This window comes from Populus nigra, chromosome 13 (assembly GCF_951802175.1).
Source record: "Populus nigra chromosome 13, ddPopNigr1.1, whole genome shotgun sequence".
In the NCBI taxonomy this organism is placed as follows: domain Eukaryota; kingdom Viridiplantae; phylum Streptophyta; class Magnoliopsida; order Malpighiales; family Salicaceae; genus Populus; species Populus nigra.
The window spans coordinates 4,770,592-4,787,242 of record NC_084864.1 but is presented as its reverse complement, the minus strand read 5'-3'; the positions used below and the strand labels follow the sequence as shown (position 1 = coordinate 4,787,242).

Sequence of the window (16,651 nt, the reverse complement as noted above, 5' to 3'; positions counted from 1 at the left end):
TTGGGTTCCCAGGATAACCGATGTATTGCTTTCTGGTTTCTTTTATCTTATGGTTTATGGGTGCCTGTTCCCATTAGCTCTACATGGTAAATGTGTATGTTTGCTGGTTTTCAAGTTAGTCTAATTTTTTATCTATAAAATTTCTTACATTTGATCCCAAAAAAAAAAAGAAACATGGCCCCAATGATTGTTGAAATGGATTGATGAATTCAGAAATTCTTAAAGCATGGGTCATGATTAAGAGATTGGTCAATTAACTCGATAACTAAGAGTATTAAATTGATTAAATGAATAAGGTTGCCTTTAAATATAAGCCATGATTATTGAAAGATGGAATGAAACCATAATCAAAATAAGGTATGAGTTAAATGTATTAAATGGGAATAATAAACCCACAACTTAAGTTAAATATGATTCAAGTGTGTTGAACAAGTTTGATAAACCGATAACCACAGTTAAATATAAGTTACGTGTATTGAAAAGGGTTAACGAACCCTTAACAAAAATTAATAGTTAAATGTATTGAATGAGATTAATAAATCCATATTCGAGTAAAAGCATGAACTTTAAGTATTGTATAAGGTTGATATAAAACATATATTGAAGATAATGAAATGATTCAACAAATGTGGTTAATGTAAAGCATGAGCTATAATTATCATAATAAATAAATGAAGGCATAATTGATGTAAACCATGAGTTAGGGGTATTGATGCAATTTGACGAAAACAGTCAAGTTAAAGTATAAACTTTGATTAATTAAAATGGATTAAGGAACATATAGAAGATGATACCTTGAAGTATTCATGAGAATGATAGTCTAATATATATAATGTAGGAATTGGTGGCTACTGCTTAATGATGAGGATGAAATGAATTGGAAACCAGGCAGGGTTTAAATATGCATATAAAAGGTCTAATGATGTTGTGCTTACTTCTATTGTCTAGTGAATAATGATCGTATATTATGTTAATATTTATCTCAAACAATTTATATGTTTTACAAGTATCTTTCCGTCCAAAATCTCAACCTTAATACAATGCCCTCGTTTTACTTAATCCTTTTATATTAGGAGGAATTTTGTAATTACCATTTTATGGCATGTAATTAACTTAATGTTTATGTTAAGTTTTGATATTATGAAGTTGTAAGAAATTAAAAGAATGGTGTGTGTGTGTGTGTGTGTGTGTGTGTGTGTGTGACGTAAATAATATAACCTTTATATGTGTATAAATGTCATAAACGATTGTAATTGATGAAATTGATTGGGTGGTATGCCTAAGGCTACTTGATTATTGGTGATATGAGTCGAAAGTGATTTGGGTTGTTGTTGTTGTGTTCTACATGTACTAATATGGATAAAGTTTTGGATAGGGCTTCTGTGAAAGGAAGACTTTACCGAAATTTTGTTAAATTGGATAAATCCCTTATTTTAAATGGAAAACCTCTTGCATTGTTAATGTGCATGCACAATGTATAGTTTGTGTGTTAGTAATAATAATAGTGTTTTTATTAGTATGTTAATGTTTTGACTTTGCTGGAAATTTTGTTAAATTGGATAAATCCCTTATTTTAAATGAAAAACCCCTTGCATTGTTAATGTGCATGCATAATGTATTGTTAAATTGGATAACTTATTTTAAATAGAAGACCACTTGCATTGTTAATGTGCATGCATAATGTATATTTTGTGTCTTGGCAATGATAGTAGTGTTTTTATTGGTATGTTAATGTTTTGACTTTATTGGAAATTTTTTGGAATTTCTAGAAAATAGATTAATTGTTTGTTAAAATGGTCAGATATGTTCTTAGATATAGTTAGACCGTTTTTCCAAAATGGACTGGCCAATTTAACCATTGGAGACTTTTGATCATTTAGCCATTGGACACTTTCATTTAATGCACTTTTGTTTACACTTTTTCTCCAAATATAACATGTTGTTATACCATAATGTATGAGCTAAGGTAAGGGAAGGTTACTGTAAAACAAAAATAGCTTGATTTACATAAATATAATCATTTGAAGTATTTAATTGATATAAAATTTGAGGTTGTTACATATATTATCAAATATGCATCAAATTTTGAATTTATAATTATTATATTTTACTAGAAAACACGTTAGCAACACCAAATATATTTTTTTACATTAAAAAGTGATATGATCCGCTTAGCATAGGTCAATAATCTGGTTCTTTCTATTCTTTGGAAAGGGGATCTCTTCTCTGAATCTTTTTGTTTAGTTTCAAACAATAAAGCCTTCACCCAAAGGCTTGTCCTTCCACCTCAATGGTGGCCTCCCTTTTACCACCCAAACTTGCAGATCTACAATTAGAAAAATTATTTTGATATATGGAACATAATCTAGACCATAGCTATGTGACTCGCACTTCGTCGCGAGTTGAATATATTTTCTTTTCAGTAAATAAAACAATATACAGGCTTTTCAACGTGTTTTTAGATTTAAAAAATTCTAAATTATAAATTGAAATGCTTTTACATGCATCTAATTAATAAACTGATATTTGATCAACAAATAACTTAAATTAAGATATTTGATCTCACAAAACAGGTCATACACTCAGTTTTGTGTAATAACTTTATTTCTTAGAATAAATGTTTTACTTAATCAAATGATTAATTGTGTCAATAAAAGGTATAAAAAAAAAGTTGTAACGAAGGTGAGTTGAATAAAACTATGAAGTCCAACTATTAAACAATTCAATGATGAATAGCAAAACTAAAAACAAATTAAACTAACCCCGTGACCATGGGCACATGATTGGAATAACCCCATAGAAAGGAAAGAGAAAAAAAAAGCATGAAGATCAATTTGTAAAAAAATAAATGTTGAATAATGAAATATAAAAAAAATTAATTTTAAAAAAAGACCTAAAAAAACCAAAATTAACACATTTTAACCTTCAAAACTCATAATCATAGTCATAAGGCTTGGATTGACCACATGGAAAGCACATCCAAAAAAACAAAATGAAGCAAAATTCTCAATAAAAAAATATAGAGTGGTGAAAATAATTTTTTGTTCTTATAGATGATATTGACTTCAATTAAGAGGATTTTGAAATTCATTTACCGTTTTAAGAAAAATTAAGATATTGAAAGCTTGTCTTGAGTTTGGCCAATGATTGGAATCTTTTAATTGTTTGGTCTCAGTTAAGGGCTCGTTCAAAAAATTAAAAATTAAAGGGGTATTAACATTAAAAAGGGCACTAATTTTCAAGGACCATTTTGAAATTCAACAGTGTCAAGCGACATTGTTTTTATGTCAGGTATATAACCATCATTCCATCTTTCTTTGTCTTATTATTCAAAGCTAGAAACTAGAGAGATTTAAAAAAAAGACTCATCGTTTTCAAAAGAGAAACCCTAATCTTGATGCGGTTGTTAGGTTCAATAGATTTTATTTTTTTTTCAAAATATAATGGTTTTATTTGATTCTTATTTTTTTATTGTTATTTGTTTATTTTTAATTTTTTTCTAATTAAAATTTTTTTTAATTTCATCTTTCAACTTTTGATTTCAAATTATTTTTATATCAAATTTAGTACACATTCTTTTAATTGTTATTTCTTTTGTTTTTTATCTTTTTTTATTTTATTTTTTTTATTTCATCCCTTATTATTTTGATGATTTAAAATTTTACTTTGTTATTTTTAGGGTTTGCTTTATATAGGTTAGTATTGGGCTCATGACTAGGTCACAAGTTTTAAAGTCTAACATGAGGTGATTTTGGTCTTTTTTAGGTTTATTTTATAATTGATTTTTTTTTTTAATTTTATCCTTCAACATTTGATTTATTGAGAATTGGTTTTCATGTTTTTTTTTCAATTTCCTTTTCATGTGATCATCTCAATCTTGTGTCCATTGTTGCAAGGTTAGGGGGTTAACCTGAGTTGACTTGGATCTTTTTTTTTGTTGCTTTTTTTAATTAATTTTTTTTAATTTTACCCTCCAACATTGGGTTGTTTAATAATTGAGCTTCGTAGTTTTATTTGGTTTGTTTTCAGGGTTATCCCGATATCACGATCAAGTCATTAATTTGTTAGCTCGGATAGACTTGAATCAGTTTTTTTATACATTGTCAAAAAAAAAGTTTTCAAACTATATATTATCATTGTAAATTTTTATTTGTATTATTTAAATTAATTGAGTTTATTAAACCAAAAAAAATAGTTGAAATAAAAAGAGAATTACATACTTGTACGGCAATAAAAATTTAATTTCGACTTTGAGGATATGTGACCCAATCTCAAAGAAACTTCCTTGCATTTTATCTCCAATTGATCCAGGAGCCTACTATCCTTACTTTTGTTTATATGCTTTCCATATCATGCTAACGTTATTCTCTCATTGGAAACTCGTCTTGTGTTACCTTTTCCTTCAAATAAAATTGTCTTTTATATTCAAATGAATTAATTGAACCTTTAATTTCGCAGCCTTTTTTTATTTGATTCTTAGTTTCTAAAATTGTTCCTTTTAGATTTGTCCTAAATCTCATTTTTCTTCTTCAATTTCGTCTCTAGTTAAATTAATTAAATCCTCTAATTTAATTTTTTAAAATTTGATCCTTGGTTTTCATAATTTTTTAATTTTGACTAATTTTACCCTAATTCTCACTTCTTCGCTTCAATTTCACCCCTAATAAAATTTTAAAAAATTACTTAAAGTCAAATTAAATCTTTTTCGCTTAATTACTTTTCAATTGAGTTCCAAATTATACCCAAAATTATTCATGATTTTTTTTCTTACACCGAGTCCTACACTTGTCAAATTCAATTATTTGTCTGAATTTATCCCTAACTCTGTGTTTTTTCTTTTGTTTAATTTATGTTTTTTATATTTATTTATTTATAATTATTCCTAACTTAATTTGAAACACAAAACTGTATAAGAAAATTGATTAAAAATAATGAAATGATTAAAATTCAGTAAATTTATTGAAAAGAGAATATTTTGAAATTTTTCTACGTTTTGAAAAAAATAGGATTTAAGAATTGGGTTATGAAAGTCCCTAAATCTTTCTTTTTTCATTTTAATTGCACAAGAAAATCAATATGCACATTTAAACTTTGATACCACTCTATTGCAAAGGTACCAATATAATAAAATTCACAATAACAACTAATCAATACCAATATTTTTATGTGAAAAATCTTGATATGGGAAAAAACTACGGACCGTAATAGTTGATCTAAGAATTCCCACTATCAATAATAATAATAATGGGTACATAAATGTTTTTTCATAGTTAAAACAAAGGTCTACAATATAAATCATGCTTTTGTGAAGAACAAATCAACTTAAACATCTTTAATATTCAATTCAAATATATATAATAAAGAGCTATGTGTTTGGAATCTATTATTAAAAATTCAGATCGATCCATTAATAAATCAGTTGTATATTGAAGTTTGAACAAAAACTAATTAAATTGTCGTCTCCTCTCATATTTTTTTTATATATGTCATTGCGTGCTTTAAAATACATCAAATTTAGCTTTTTATACCTAGTTAATTATATAACTTAATAAATTTTAAGCCTTTGTCTCTCTTTTACTTGGTTTATATGAGTATGGTTCAAAAGGGGAGGGGCCAAACCTAACCGATTGAAACTTGCATTATAGGGTTGGAAGCTAGGGATAACAAATATTATTCAAAGTTTTTAATAGTTTGGCTTTTGATAAAAATAACTTCTCAAAAGAGGATTTCATATGAGCAGGCGACCTCTTAATTTGTTAGGTATATAACTAAGCAAAAAAGCATTAGTCCAAAAAACAGGTGGCATATGCTTGATAGAGTAGGGTGAGATCAATTGCATTGGAGATTAGGGTGGAGTTTGAATATGATTTATTTTTAAAAAGGGTTAAATTGAAAGAAAAAAAGAGAGAGATAGAGCCTAATTAAATTATAAAAAGATCTAATAAAAAATAGTAATTAAAATAAAATAAAGTGTATATATATATAAGCACTATGGAAAATTTTTCTGAATTATGTGGTATTTTCAGGGTTTGTTTTATTTTGAAATTAGTATATTAAATGATGTAAAAAAATTAAAAAAATTTAAAAATATAATTATTACTTATTATTCAAATAAAATAATGATGTCAGTAATTACATCAAATCACGTGTTCTGAATGCATGGATTTGTTTTTTGAGGCAGGGAATATTTATAGTTTTTGGACCCGATCTGGTGACAGGTCCGGTTTAAAATCTGGGTTTCGGGTTTTAATCAGGTTACTGGATTGTTTGGGTTAATTTTTTTTTAAAATCAAAACGATATCGTTTTAGTAAAAAAATCAAAAGTCAATGGGTTGCAACCGGGTTTTGACCGGGTTATCGGGTCAATTCACCTAATCAACCAGGTCATACCAAATCTTTTCTTCTTCTATTTTTTTTTCAACCCAACCTGATTCCAGTTCTGGATCAGCTGGATCTCATGTTAACCGCCGGGCCAAACCTGGTTTCAAGACTATGAGAAAATTTATCATATGGATAGTGATTCCGCCATAATTATTGAGAGTTAACAATTTTATATTTTATTGTATAATATTTGTATACCCAGTAGCATTCTTTAATAAAGTATATTTTAGGCTTGTTATGGTGTTCTTCAAGGTTTTTTGAACTTTTGGATGAAAAAATAGAACAAAAGAGAAATGATTTTTTTTGTTTGAATAATAAATTCATTTAACCATTTTAATTCTAATATTGAGTCTAATATTTAGAAGTATAGTTGTAGTTATTTTTCAAAGTATTTCATACAGAAATGCATTAAAATAATATTTTTTTTATTTTTAAAAAAATATTTTTGATATCAACACATCAAAATGATTTTAAAATATCAAAAAAATATTAAATAAAAATAAAAAATAAAAAAATAATTTTTTAAAAAAATATTTTTGAAACGTAAAAATAAACATGACTATTATAAACTAAATTGTATTTTTATTTATAAAGAAAATTTTATTGTGACGAAACTATAATTGTTTTATACACATGATAGATATAAAAACACAAGAGAAAATCATATATCATCCGCAAAAATATATAAGAATTATCTCTTTTATTTTATAAATATTTATTAGTTATAGTATGAATATCATAAAATTTATTAAGACAGGTCAAAACCCAAAGTTTATTATATCGAAGGAAAACAGAAAATGCTAAAATAACTCCTCAACAAAACTGTCGTGTCACATTAAAAACTTTCAAGTACAACCACTTTCTCTGCATATATTCCCAAAATTCAACACGTTTTCTTCTTCTTCTGCAGACCTATCAAATGGAAGCGGGATCATCGCCATCCGCCGCCGCCGGCGGAGGACCGGCACCGTTCTTGATAAAGACATATGACATGGTGGATGATTCATCGACTGACGAGATTGTGTCTTGGAGTTCGAACAAAAACAGCTTTGTCGTATGGAACCCTCCAGAATTCGCCAGATTGTTGCTTCCTACCTTTTTCAAGCACAATAATTTCTCTAGCTTTATCAGACAATTAAATACCTATGTGAGTCCTCCAAATTCTATTTTTTTCTTATTTTCTAATTATAATTTTGAATCAAATGAGTAATTTAGGTTTTTTCTGAATTGAAATTGTTGATGCCATATTGGTAGTTAAGAAAGTTCGTTTTTAGTTTTTTGCTCAAGTGTAAAAATGTTAGATCGTTTGGTTGGGCTGTGTGGATATTGTGTTTAATTGGCCGCGGATTGAGGAATTGGTTTTGATGGGATGGTAAGATTTAGAAATGGAAGAGATTAACTGGAAAAGAGTGACGGTAGTGTTAACTTGTAATCTGAGTTTCTATTTTAGATACATGAACCCTTGGATCAATGATAGAGTGCGTGTCTGATCTGCTTCAGTATTGAATGGATGTTTAGTAATGAAATCAGCTCGATTATCAGATGCTAGAATACAAGTTCCGGAGTACTAGCTCATCTCTAATGTGGGTGGATTTTGGATCAGGAAATGGATTTGGAAACAATGAATGCATTGATAAAAGAGGAAAATATTGGTGGGTGGTGGAGTTAACGATGTTCTATTTCAGTGAAATTTGCAAATTTCTGTGTTTCATGCATTTTATAATTGTCAGCTATGAAGGAAGAGCCTTTATGTTCAAAGATGGAATGCAACTTTGTCCTTGTAGTCAATGATGGTTGGATCTGTAATTGATTTGTGTAGTGAAAAATTTTGTATTGCTTCATGCTCTTTCTCTTTTGAAAGAGAAATCTCTTTTTATCTTTGGATTTCAAAGTTTCTTATCGCCTCATAAAACACTTATTGGACTGTGTGCAAACTGCCTTGTATCTTGTGAACAACTCCTCAGGTGGAATATTATCAACCAGTGTGCTTTTTGTTATAAGTAACTTCCCATTTTCAAAGTTAATCTAGTTGTTTAGATATGTCTTTCTTACTGTCTTTGAGCCTAAGTGTGTCTTTCTACGTTGAGTTTTTTGTTTGAAGAGGGAAAGGAGGGTGAGATTGTGTGGAGTCTAATTAGCTTATTGTCCACATGTAGAGGATTTTGGTTTTTTTTAAATCAGCTTAACTCAGCACAGCATGATTTGGTTACAGGGATTTAGAAAGATTGATCCTGAGAAATGGGAATTTGCCAATGAAGATTTTTTGAGAGATCAAAAGCATCTGCTTAAGAACATCCACAGAAGAAAACCAATCCACAGTCACAGCAACCCTCAAGGTTCTTTAGTGGATCAAGAAAGAGCAGCATATGAGGAAGAAATAGACAAGCTATCACGTGATAAAGCCAAACTCGAGGCAAGTATTCTAGGGTTTTCACAGCAGCGGTCATCTGCAAAGCTTCATGTGGAAGATCTAACACAGAGGATAGATACTATGCAGCAGAGGCAGAAAAAGTTGCTGTCGTTCTTAGAGAAGGCTGTTCAAAACCCTGCTTTTGTTGAACATCTTGCTTGTAAGATTGAATCTATGGATTTTTCAGCATATAGCAAGAAGAGACGACTGCCTCAAGTTGATCACTCAATGCCAACTGCAGAAAATAGTTTTGTCGAAAATCACTGTAGTTCTAGGCCTGAGTCTAATGTCATCCATCAAGATTTCTCAAATAAGTTGAGGCTGGAATTATCACCAGCTGTTTCAGATATTAATTTGATTTCACGTAGTACGCAGAGCTCCAATGAAGACAGGGGAAGCCCACAAAGGAAAATATCTGAAGGGAATCCAAAAGATGGACCTACTAGGACATCAGGTTTACTATTGGCACCTGAAACATTGGAACTTTCGGATACTGGGACATCGTATACATTTAAAGTGAATCCTGCTGTCCCAAGAGACTTACCAGCAAGTGGGAGCCAAGCACAACATTCACTTCAGGCGAATTTGACTTCCAATGAAGAAGTTGATGGCCTTATTTCCTGTCAATTGAACCTAACCCTGGCATCTTCTGCATTGCAAGTCAACAAAAATCCTTATTTAGCTAGGATGCCTCCACTACGTCAGGAAATTGTCAAATCTCCAGAATCAAGGTTTAACGAGAGTAACAAAGATTCTGACATGCGAGTTATTCAGAACATGAATCTGGGTAACGAGGGCACAACTTTATCCTCCTCCCAGGAGATCCCAAATAACAATCAAGTGCCTGCATCAGCTCCAGCTAGAGTCAATGATGGTTTCTGGGAACAGTTCCTAACTGAAAGACCGGGCTCTTCTGAAAATGAAGAGGCAAGTTGTAATTACCGAGCAAACTCTTATGATGAGCAGGATGAAAGAAGGTTAGGTTTCGGAGTGCCAAGAAATGCTAAAAACATGGAGCAGCTCTCTCTATGAGCATCACAATTGTCTTAAAGCTTAGCGAGAGGTGTGCGGAGGTTTCTCCTGGTACCTTCTGTAGTTTCAAAAATTTACAATTGGTAACATCTAGAATATAACTTGACATGAAACTATCTATTTGGTTTAAATAATATAATGTTGACATGCCACTAGTAATTGTAGTTGCTATCATTTATTTTTACCTATTGATGTGGGAAATCGAAGTATATGGCTGTAGTATGGTACAGATTTGAGTGGTGGAATAGTAAGCAATGTCTGATCCTTGTTGTTGGTTGGAAACTGTCTTCTGCTTCTCATAACCAATAGCACATTCGAAAAAAATCTCCCCTTTTCATGCTTAATGCCCAAAGTTAACAATGACAACACACTTGTTTTATGCTATGTTGGCGCATGTGATTATCTTAAAAAGCATTTGCTGCTTTATACTTGGTCATATTTTTCATGATTTCTTTTTAAAAACTTACACTCTCGATTATCTTGCTTTCAGCCATTTCCCCAATTTTATAAAATAAAAAAAAAAATAAACCTTATTTTATATTGGCCAAGAATTTTAAAATTAATATTATTTAAGAACAGATAGAACATTTTATTAATTTATCTAAGATGATGAAAGCTCTTTTAATTACTCAAATATCTACATATAATTTATGTTATATCTAATTTTTGTATGTTTGTTATTCTTGATTAATTCAATATATGATCAGAATCAAAACATAACATTTTTTATATAAAATAATTTAGTGATATCAAGATCATTTACATAACTATTAAGTGACAAGCATATGATTTATATAATCTAACAAGCACCTGCATACTAGTATCTGGTATTCTTCATACATCAGTTTAGGAGAGCAATTGTTTTCTTTCATAAAGAAATTAGCATAATATACATCAGTCTTAACAACTATAATTAATATTTATTCTTAATAGAACATTGATCATGAACATTTAGAAATAATGTTTTGATATAATATTTATTTGTATGATACTCAATTACATAGACATAATGTTCTATGAAAAGTATTTTTATTTCACATACTTTATCTTTACTCTAGACTCATTAACTAATATAATTGAGTATTAAAGATAAAAAAAATCTTTATTAATAATAAATATATTTTACATTAATAAAATCAATATTACATATAATCAACTAATTAATTGAAATATCCACTTAAAAAAAAAAACCAAAATTATGTCTATGTAAAGAGTGAACCACAAACAGAGTTAAAACATAGGGTTCTTCAAATGTGCCTTTCGTCACCTTTTGGATGAACCGGATGTTATAGGTTATGGCCTAAACCTAAATCATTCATCAGTTACTGTCTAGAATCGTTATCATTCTAGAGAACAACAGCCCAAGCTAATGCCCAGAGGCACACGAGCATAATTATACAGCTGAGCGGGTTCGCTTCATCATGCTGGAAAAACCTTGCATTAAAGTTTCCACAGTGGGTGACAGTGGTGGGTTGGACCCTCTCATTACTCCACTCAAGGACTGTGGCTTCTACCTCATTTATTTGATCAAGAATTTTATGCGATCAAATCATCCTCTCTGTACAATTTGTTCATCAGCTTCATTTGCCTTGCCAGGACTTTGAATGAAACAACTTAAACTTCTGACATAATTAGGCTTGAGTTGGTGAAAGAATTTATACTGTTACAGTCTACCCCCCTGTATTTTTCTTCTTGCTAGTCTGAGCTGCCATGAAAGGAATGCAACTCAGCATTCATAGCTTCCCATTTGATTCCAACTAAAAGAGTTAAAAGGGGTGTTTATTAGATAGATTTTCAATTAAAAAATATTTTTATAAAAACCATATAGTTTAAGATGTGATTGGCGATTTGATACTCGCTGTCACAGCTAATTTCATTTTTAATATTAAATTTTCTGTTTAGTCGATAAATATATAAATTAATTCAGATATTCATATTAATTAGAAAAAATTGAAACAAATAATTTATCTTGATAAGAAACTTTTCTTTTTTTTTTGTCTACTTCCTTTTCTTGAATTGAAAGAGCTAACAAGAGAAGAAATAAACAAGTTCTTGATGGACCCAAGGGAAGCTGTAAAAATGAAAAGCACACATGCGTTTCTTCCGATGGACCACAAGCTTTACTTGTTTGAAAATACTTTGACATAAGATGTTGTACTTTTTGTAAGAACATGGATGCCTTCGGGGATCCTTGGAAATTTATTTATTTTTTTAGTTTAATGTAGTTGTTCGGATTATCTTGTGTACATCTCGACTAATTTTACGGACTCTAAAGTTAACGACCATGTAAACCTCTAGTGACTATTATATAAACAACCACAAGACTCGAACTTGAAATCACATATGGAACAAATCTTTTAGTTTTAAATTTTTATCACTGGACCACCACCTAGATAATTGGTATTCTTGAAAAACTTGATACTTGTAAGGTTTGTTCTGGTTATAAACTTGGCTTAAACATGGATTTAGGTGATTCTTAAGCTGATTATCATGGGAATATAAATACTTAAATTAATTAGATATTTGCCTCAAATCTTAGTCAGTTTCTGTTCTACACAAAATCCCAGTAGATTGATTATCATACTTCTTGGTGGGAGATCCAATGATCATTGATATTTATTTATATGCCTTCTGGGTCTTCTAAAAAAGAGAGAGAAAACTACAATAACACTCCCAACAAAGACTTTTAGACCTGTAACAACGACAATGGAGTTTGAATGTCAAGTTCAAGCAGTAGGTGATGGCCTTCAATGCAGGCTAAAGTCTCATTTGGTTGCTAAGAAAATAATTTAAAAAAAAATGTATTTTTGTAGAAAATAAATTATTAAATAGTAGATTTTTTTTATGTTTGATAGTGTTATAAAAAAAACAAATTAAAAAACAATTTTTAATATTTAAAAAGTGGTTTTTTATAAAAATAGATTTTTGAAAATAGATTTTTTTTTATGTTTGATATTGTTATAAAAAATAAGTTATAAAATAGTTTTAATATTTGGTTATAAAATGAAAAATAAATTAGAAAATAATTTATAATATTTTATTAATTAAAAATTTTATTTTATTATTAAAAATTGATATCCAAAAATAGTTTGGTGGAGTTCACCAAACAAAGCCTAAAATGATTTCATATGTAAGTGGAAGCCAAACAAACATTGCCAGGCAACTGGTAACTATTTGGATGTCTTGTCCTTTGTTATGACGCCTCCATCCACAAGAAATTCTACTTTCACACACCTCCACAAGAAAACTTAACTAGAAGAAATCATTAACTCCAACCAATTCAAGAAAACCATAAAAAAAATGTCCAAGCTCAAATTTCTCCCTAATACCCCCCCATTCCATCTCTCACTGCTTTTCTTCCTCACCCTTTTCTCTGTTTGCAATGCTGATTCAGTATTAGGCCTCAGTTCAATGAAAAGCAGTGAGGTTGATGCCACCACTGTGAGTCGGGGTTGCTCCAATAAAATTGGAGAATGCTTTGAAGAGACAGAAATGGAGTCGGAGATCAGTAGGAGAGTGTTGCTGATGCAAAAGAGGTACATAAGTTATGAGACACTGAAGAGGGATATGGTTCCATGCAATAAACCAGGAGTATCATACTATGATTGTAATGCTAGACAGGCTCATCCTTATAGCAGAGGTTGTGAGGTCATTACAAGGTGCGCAAGAAGCATCAATGACATTAACAATTAGAAGAAGAAAATAGCAAATTGACATGATCTTATGTAATTGGTAATGTGTTACTGCATTTCTTGATTCTGTATCCTTTTGGGATTTTCTTGGTTGCATCTGTAAATTTAAGAGAATCATGTTTTGATCTGCTTTAAGAACGAAAATATTAGCCTAGTTTTTGAGAGATCTGGACTGTCCTTTTATACAATATATAGTTGATACTTGTTTTGGTGAGTAGAGGATGTCACGCCTTGGAAATCTCAGCATTCTTTTAGGGAAGATTTGAGGTTATCTTTTCTTTTCATTAATGTGAAAGACCTAGTTGATGTTACACACTCTTAGCGCATCACTTTCATATCAATTAAAGAAATCACTGGCCGTGGAAGCAAAAGCTTACTTTTGGAAGTGATCATAAATAAAACCCTTCTTCTTTTCTTCCAGATATGCTTATGGAGGCAAAGCAAATGCAATTTCTACATTTCAATCTCAATATCCCTCCACCTTATTTGACAGATTGTGAGAACTTAAGGAATGAAAAGTGGAGGTTGGAGGTTTGCCAAGATTCAAAGATTTCCATAGGAAGATGATGGATTGAAAGTGCTATGTAGAAGTGTTGCATTAATAGACAAAAAAGAGAAAAAATTGACTTCAAAATTTAGCTTCTTGTCAATCTAACTTCCTCTGCAATCTCGACATATTCTGCCCAAACACTGAAGCTATGGGGAGACCACCCAACAACTTCTTACTAATTGAGATGCAGTTCTTTATTTAGATGCAAGTCTTGCTGTAATTGACCTCCTAACTTGGAAATAAGATGACCTACCATTCCAATCTTTGCATGAAAACTTGTGGCTATTGCCTTGCGCTAACTTTATTTTCCAGGTACTGGTACTCAGAATTCTCAGAGAAAGCTCTTGTTTGTGAAAGCAATTACTGTATGTTGCACTGCTGCTTGGTAGTGATTCTTTTATTTTGCCTTGTTTTCTATATCTTCTTTTGCAAAATGCATCTGCATAGCAGCTTATATGCTTCGTATTTCTTAGGTGAAAGTTGCCTATAATTTGTGTGCTTTTCTTTTGCCATATGTAAGGCATACCTTGTAGGTTTTCTCCACCATTTTTTGTCATAAAACATTAGGCCTAGCAAAAAAAAATGTGGTTAGTCCAGCATTTGAGAACCAGTATGCATATGATTTGCTTTTCTTTTTCTTCACACTAGGAATCATATACTTGTGTGTGTGTGTTTTCTATTGTAGAGTGGATTCAATCCATCATGTTTCGCAATTCCTATTTGGCTCATAGTCCTTTTCCATTGAAAGTGCTGTCTGCCATTGAAGTTCAGAATTGCAATGAAGATTTAATATAGCAAGTTGAATATCATCAAAAAATGTGAAAGTTAGATTTACTGCTTTCTGATGGTTGCTTATTTGTTTTGTCCCTCCTCAACTTTGGTAATAACATATAAAATGTCGTGGCACGATAAATGGCTCTTCCTTGATATTCTTCAGCAGCCAGCACTATTTTACATAGGATTGCTTTTCCTAGACTCATATCTGGCAGTGAGCTTTCTTAATCTGTTTCTGACTTAACTATACATGTATGTGGCTATCTTATAGCTTCTTGTGTGTTTACTGGCATGAAATTCTCTTAGAGTGTTTGTTTGTGAGTAGTGACTCTGAATCCTTTCTGCGAAGATCAGTCTTTGGAAACCAAGAACTGTTTGAGGTCATTTCTTTTCTACAGAAGCGTAAGGTTGATCATGTTTGCCCTTCAAAACCAAGCAGCTTTGCTGGATGGGAATTTCTGCAGTACCCTTTTTTAACATTAGCCATTCTGAGTCAAGAATACCTTTAGATTTTACTAGTTTTCTTGGTGTTTCTTTAGAATTTTAGTACTGGGCAGATAAGGCAGTCTTGAATCATGACCCTGGACATCAGCTGCAGCAATCATCAGTTTCATGGCTTTAGACTCTCCAGAGTTAAATCATGGTACCAGGATAGTTAAACTTTCCACCTTCACCTCAGATGAAAACAAAAAGGGATTTTGTAATCATGCAATTATGTTCATCAAATTTACTGCTTAACATTGACTTCTTGGGATTCGTCATTCATGGTTTATTTGTCGAAGAATGTGTGGAGATATGTTTGAGTATAGACCCTTGTGGTATCAAAAGGGATTTGAAATTTTGTTATATCCTTCCTACTTTGTGTTCAAATCCGTTGTCTAGTAATTCAATGCCTTGAATGAAAGTTCTCTTTGCAAATCCCTAATGTAAGCTTCCTAGTTGCTTTATCATGACTCGTGCCAAAGCTGTAACATAGGTTCCTAAACTGGTCCCTCCCTAGCAATGTTAGGACAACCCTTCGCAAGGCAGCTTTTCTCTCGGTTTCACTGGTTCGGCTGATGCCGTCTATTCCTGGCTAGCTGCACCATCTCTTGCTCATTCAGCTTTGTTTCCCAGGCCAACTACCGGTCTATTATTGAACTTACAGTAAATATTATTAAAGAATATATAAAATATTTTTTCTAATTTATTTAAGGTGATGAGTATTTTCTTGATTACTCAAACATCTTCATTCATATAGTTCATGTTAAATATTTACTCGTTTGTTATTCTTAATCAGGATAATATATAGTAGGGTCAAAGTATAGCATTTTTTATATAAGATAACATAGTAATTTTAAAGTTTAAACATCACTTACACGACCGTTTAGTGAGTCTTTTTATAAACAAAGGTGATCTCTCCATATGAGACTCTCGTGTAAGTTAGTTCAGTGTACATGTCATCTAACAAATATCTATATATTAGTTCTAGGTATTTCTCATATCTCATCTTATAAAAATAATTGTTTTTTTTATAAAGACAAAAATATAATATATATTAGTTTTGACAACTCTAATTAATAAACAGTATTAATAAAGTATTGACTAGAAATATTTAATAATAATACTTTGATATAATAAGAATCTTATAATTATAATAACTTTAGAATTTTCTTTACAAAACATTTTTATCTCAAAAATTTTATCTTTATTCTAAACTTATTAATTAAATATTTAATTAATATTAAAAATAAATAAATATTTATTAAAATTATATATATAGATATATATACACACACACAAATAAATCCAATACCAAATATATTTAATCAT

The 16,651-nt window shown here is 30.5% G+C and overlaps 1 protein-coding gene across 1 annotated transcript; it reads left to right on the top strand.

Annotated features, from left to right (window-relative positions):
- Positions 1–7,167: 7,167 nt before the first annotated feature.
- LOC133671601 (heat stress transcription factor A-5-like) lies at positions 7,168–9,982 on the top strand. Its single transcript, XM_062092396.1, has 2 exons — positions 7,168–7,528; positions 8,594–9,982. The coding sequence occupies exons 1-2, from the start codon at positions 7,301–7,303 to the stop codon at positions 9,821–9,823; spliced, it is 1,458 nt and encodes a 485-aa protein (XP_061948380.1). The 5' UTR covers positions 7,168–7,300; the 3' UTR covers positions 9,824–9,982.
- Positions 9,983–16,651: the final 6,669 nt, after the last annotated feature.